Source organism: Arachis duranensis, chromosome 3 (assembly GCF_000817695.3).
Source record: "Arachis duranensis cultivar V14167 chromosome 3, aradu.V14167.gnm2.J7QH, whole genome shotgun sequence".
NCBI classification, from domain to species: domain Eukaryota; kingdom Viridiplantae; phylum Streptophyta; class Magnoliopsida; order Fabales; family Fabaceae; genus Arachis; species Arachis duranensis.
The window spans coordinates 115,505,559-115,511,582 of NC_029774.3; the positions used below are offsets into that span (position 1 = coordinate 115,505,559).

The window sequence follows — 6,024 nt, forward strand, 5'->3', positions numbered from 1 at the left end:
TAACAAAAGTTACCTTGATCGGTCAAGAATGCTGTTTTGTCCTCGTCATTCGGATGCATTAGTATTTGGTTGTAGCTGGAATAGGCATCCATGAAGCTGAGCACTTGAAACCCCGATGTGTTGTCTACCAGTCTATCAATGTTCGGGAGTGGGTAAGAGTCCTTCGGGCAAGCTTTATTTAGGTCTGTGAAGTCCACACACATACACCATTTTTTTAAGCTCTTCTTTACCATTATCATGTTGGCTAGCCATGAGGAGAATTAGTTTTTGCGTCTCTACCATTGTTGCATTTCTTCTCTCCGTGCCCAAGTTCCGCTTCTTTTGTCTCATAGGTTAGACATTAGGATTGATTGCTAGGTTGTGCCATATGAAGTTTGGGTTGATTCCTGGCATGTAGCAGGTGTCCATGCAAAAAGATCAGAATTGGACCTTAATATTTCAATCAGATCTTGTTTTGTTCCTGCAGAAAAAATAGAACCGATGTTAGTAAATTGGTCTTCTTTTTCATTAGGGCAGGACGACTGTTATTGCTTCTTGGATCCAACTCGGCCAAGGTCGGAATGCTCTCTAAATTGTAAACAGAATGGATTCTTGGGATAGTCTCCTTTGGAATGGCCTTCAAACCTGCATTGTAGCATTGCTGAGTTTCTTTGTGGTCAGCGTGCACTATTTCCACTATGTTGTCTTGCACAGGAAACTTAACACAAAGGTGAATCGTAGAGACAATAGCTCTAAAAAAGTTAAGGGACGGACGTCCCAAAATAATATTATAAGGGCTAGTGCAATTAACTAAAAATTGAATATCTAGGATTTTTGAGTTCGGAGACTCCCCTAGTGTCGTTCTCAACCATACATATCCTAATACAAGAACTCTTTCTCCGAAGAACCCTACAAATTCTCCGGCTGAGGGTTGTAGTGCTTTGTTGCTAAGCTGCATCTTTTTTAATGTGGAATAGAACAATACGTCGGCACTGCTCCATGGATCGAGGAGAACCGTTTTTATTGTTAGCTCCCCCATGAAGATTGAGATCACCACTAGATCATCCAAGTTCGGATACTGTGACTTGAGGTCAGATGCATTGAAAACGATTTGGGCAACTGGAGCTGAGGTGTGCATCTCTTGGTGTTGAATTTGGTGTACGAATCAAATTTTGGCGTTAATTTGAAAGGTTACTTGAGGTCTCTGTTCTGAGATCTGTGCGATCTTTCTTCCTCTTTTTGGGATGGTAGTTTCTCCATTCTCCGAGCTTCTCTTAGTTCTTAGACTTCTTTTTGTCCGGTTGCTTTATCTCGGAATTCTTCCAGTGTCTTCTGCTTTGCCACTGCTATTACTTCCTGAAATTTTTTAGGTCGGAAGCCACTTTTTATTGCATGTAAGTGTACCTCCAGATAGAGGTCTAGGATTTCCATAGCCGCCATTGTGAATCGTGTAATATAGTCTTTCAAGCTTTCATGTTGTCCCTGCTTGATTGTGCTGAGGTAGTTTGAATCACGCACATAAATTTTTGACGCTACAAAGTTGTTTATGAACAACTTGGCGAATTCGACAAAACTAGAGATTGACCCTGCAAACAAATTAGAAAATCACAGTAAAGCAGCTCCATCTAAAAATGTAGAAAAAGATTGGCACAAGATAGGGTCGGAATCACTATTAAGGAACATCATAGATTCAAATTTTGTGACGTGCACTTTTGGATCTCCAATCCCCTTGTATGGTGCTAGTGTCATTGGGAGCACAAAATTTTTAAGCGTTTCAAAATTCATTATTTCTTCGGAGAAGGGACCGATTATCCGCCTTCCAAATTTGGGAGGTGCTCTGCCTGTAGAGTGTTAAGTCAAACTGGAAACGAGGTTGGACTCCATGGTGGGGGCTAAATGTTCTGGCAAAGATACTTTTTTCGAATTATACGTCGGCTTTCGCTTCTGAAATGCAGTATCCCGCAAACTTGAACCCAAGCGTGGTACGTGCAAAAAGAACTTCAACGTTCAAGTCAGTAAAAGAATCTCTAAGAAAAACGAGTATAAAGTCGTTGTTGTGTTGTTTTTGTTCTCTGTCTTTTGTCGTCGGCCTACCTCCTGATTTATAGTGGTTTGGGCTAAATAATTCGTCAGTTTGAGTCGAAATATTCGTGGCCGACTTGAAGGCAAGATTCAAAAAAAAAGTTTGTTATTATAGGGAGTTATTCGTATTTAAATTTGTTTGATTAAATCGAGATATAACCCATTTCTTCCTATATATCAAAGATAAAGTACAGATCCATTTCACCATTGGTCAGATTGTTCATGATGAAGTGATGTTATTACGCCCAGTTTGATTTCTTGTGATTGATGGTCTTATTTATATGTTCTTTGATTATAAGTTTAGGGATGTCACGTTTATGGAACTCGTATGCAATGTATTTTACCTCAGTTGAAGGTTAGTATTGAGTACAGGGGTGCGTATGAAACTGAATGAATGAGAAGAAAAACTAACTATTGGACCTTTGACTAGCTACTTGACTAAAAAATCTCACGAGTCATGACTTGACAGGCTAATATCTTTGTTGTTTTTAATGAGAAAAATACATTAGTATACAAAAGGTGCGGTTAACTTCTCATTTGTGTGTGAAATAATGTACAGAGGACGATCTTTTTATAAGAACAGAGACGTGTGTCTTCAGAGTAATATAATATGTATACTTTAATTTTTTGCCCGATTAGATTTAAAAATAGAAAAACACTGTAAAAAAAATAAATAATTAATTTGTTTTCTTATATTTATTTTGTATTTGAGATAATATTTTAACTAATTATTCATTTCTTTATTAAAAATGTAGCTACTTAGTAACCTTTTCTCTTACATTTATTTAACATTTAAGACAAAATTAACTATATTTTTTATTTTTTCTTACTAAAAAGTTAAGGATAATATTACAGGTTTAACACGCTTTATTTTTTGTTAGTAATTAGTTAATAAATATTTAAAAATATAAGTTAAAATATAAAGTTAAATTATTAGACTACAAATATTAGACTGTTAATTAAAATATACACTGGTCAATATAAATTAAAATTGTTGACTTTGAACTTTCTTCTGACGTTAATCTTCTAATATTTTCTGTAACAATTACGCTACGTTACCAACACCATTTTTACCAATATCTGCCAACTCTTATTTATAATTCTGTTTAATGGAAGTATCTTTGTGGATGTGTCTAATAAAAATGTATTTTTTATAATTGTATTTTAATAGAAGTGTCTTTATAGATATATTTTTTGATGTGTCTCTTTATATATGTGTTTAAAATATAATAACTAATCATTGTTGACAATAAGTTAACAGATAATATATTGGTACCCTATACTTTTCCTTTCTGTAAAAATAAATTAAATTATCGCTTGGTTTAATTCACGACCAAATTTACTACACGATGTCTCTCTAGCAGCCACAAGCCCACAAACCTAAACCTGTCCATGAAAATTAGAAAAGTTATAATTTGAATGAGGATTACAATTATTAATAATTAACTCGTATCTAGTTGAGAATTTTTAATCATTCAATTTGAGCTTTTGCCGACGTAAAAAGACTTTGACACAAGATAATAATAATAATAATAATAAGAAAATCGAACAAATAAATAATTAAATAAAATTTCATAATACCAAAATATAAAAAATAAAAATTCATGCCATAATAAGATGTTGCCAATGCTGGCTCCAAGAAGCTACCAAAATCCCACAACTTTAATCCAATTATATAATACTCGCATAGATGTGCGTATTAATTTTCTTCTTTATTTATTAAATATATATAAAAGTAATAAAAATAGAATTAATTAAAATAATAAGTTATTTATAATTTAAATTAAAATAACAAAAATTATTTTTTTGTAAATTATATATAATGAAATATATTTATACAAAAAAGTTGTGTATTAATTTTTTTTAATATTCTTATGTACAAGATACAAATTTAGAAGTATAAATAGTTATGATATATGGATACGGATATAAACATAGGACACAATACGTGAATACGATATAGAATATATTGACACACGAATTTTAATTATTTTTAATGTTTTATTTTAATTATATAAAATATTTATAATATTTTTTGTTTTAATATATATTAATTTTAAATTTATTTTAAAAATACATGTTAAAAATAAAATTAAAAATATTAATACGTAATTATATTTAAGTGTATCTAAATATATTTAAATTTTTTTTATTAAAACACAATTAGATATAATAAATACATATGTCTGACAAATGTAAAAAAATATCTTATTTAAAATATATCAAACATGGCAATACAGTAACTCAACTAATTGTATGTAATTGATAGATAAATAAATAGTATATACTATAATTTCAAATATACTAAAAGCACCATATTTCAATTATTTTTATCGTTGATCTGAATTAAAAAAAATATAATATATATTAATTAAAATTAACTGTTAAAATAACTAGAATATTAATGTTCAAGTACACTTAAAATATAATTGGCTTAGCAAGTAGGCTCAATATAGGTACCACCACGTCACTATGGTGACGCTACGACTTTCAAGTGTGTGATGCAGACATATCTGTGAGTGTTAGGAACCTTCAATACATCCCTCCACGAAGGTGTTTGGAAGCATCAAGCTTAGTTAGTAAAGCATAATGGGTATTTTCAAATCACTCACTTTTCCCATTTATTTATTTATATATCCCTTCTAGATACTATCTTGCATAAAAAACTCAATGCTCTATCCTTTCATTTGTACTTGAGTAGAGTATTCAACTACTTCAACCACGCACACCAAAAATATTATGGATTACTATTATGTGAACCCAATAAACCCCAATTACGGTGCTCATCATGATGATGACTACTCTGCCATGATGAGCATGTCTGATTTCATGATATCCGATTTTCTTATGGCTGATGATGATGCATATGGGTATGGTGTTGATCATCATCATCATCATAATAATCAAGAGAGTGGATCACAATCGCAAAGTACTAATGGATCGTCGGAGATGGCAACCTTCAGCGATGTCACTACTACCAATAATAATGGTGAAGCCTCTAGCATCAACAATAACATGTAAGTGCTCTTTTCTCTTTCTCTTTCTCTTAGTATTAAGCTTTGCTTAGTTTTTCATGTAGTAATAAGTATTAACTAAGTGTACTTTGTTACGTTGTGCAGAAAATGCAAAAATGGGAGTAAGAGAAGTAAGAAAGAAGTGAATTCAAGAGTGGCGTTTAGAACGAAATCGGAGCTTGATGTTATGGATGATGGATACAGATGGAGGAAGTACGGAAAAAAGGCCGTCAAGAACACTCCAAATCTAAGGTAATCAAATCATGGCGTTTTTAATTTTAAGATGTTAGATGCTATCCATCACGTAAAAATGTATTCATATATATGACAATTAAAATCTTGAGTTAAACATACATGTCAACTTATTTAAGTATTTAATACTTCTCAACGTTTTTATATGAATAATATTTTAGTTTTATGATAAACTTTTTCTACATATAGTCATTATATATTATGATATATATTGTTAAAAAAGGTATATAATTATCATATTAATTATGGTTAGTTAAAAATACAAAAAACGTTTTTCACTTTTTAAAACATGATATATCTAAGTCTTTTTAAAGGACTTATTTATCCTTTTTTATTTTCGACAAAAAAATTTTTAATATCTCATATTTTAAAAAATAAAAAACACTTTTATATTTTTAATTAATTAGTAAAAAACTTATATGTTTTTAAATTAAAAAGTGAGAAATTTATTTATCTTTTTCTCTAATCAAATTAATTCATCATGCTGATAATAAAAATGTTTATTTGATTTTGTTATACGAAAAGCCATGGTATAATAATAATAATAATATGTATGTTTCCGGTATTGAAAGTGTATATATATCAAAGTTCATTCCATTTTGTAACAAATTAGCAGAACTTTTTTTTGTTGAAATTATTTTTCATTTAAATTGTTATTTTATGGAAAAAAAAAAAGAGGGAGGGGTGAGAGAGAGAG

General features: G+C 30.7%; 1 protein-coding gene across 1 annotated transcript in view; it reads left to right on the forward strand.

The window, feature by feature from the left end:
* The first annotated feature begins 4,712 nt into the window (after nucleotides 1–4,712).
* Nucleotides 4,713–6,024, forward strand: part of LOC107480370 (probable WRKY transcription factor 50) — a 2,176-nt gene continuing 864 nt past the window's right edge. Inside the window, exons 1-2 of the mRNA XM_016100499.3 lie at nucleotides 4,713–5,078; nucleotides 5,181–5,327. Of these exons, the coding sequence (XP_015955985.1) occupies nucleotides 4,801–5,078; nucleotides 5,181–5,327 (425 nt within the window). The 5' untranslated portion in view covers nucleotides 4,713–4,800. The remainder of the gene's footprint in view (nucleotides 5,079–5,180; nucleotides 5,328–6,024) is intronic.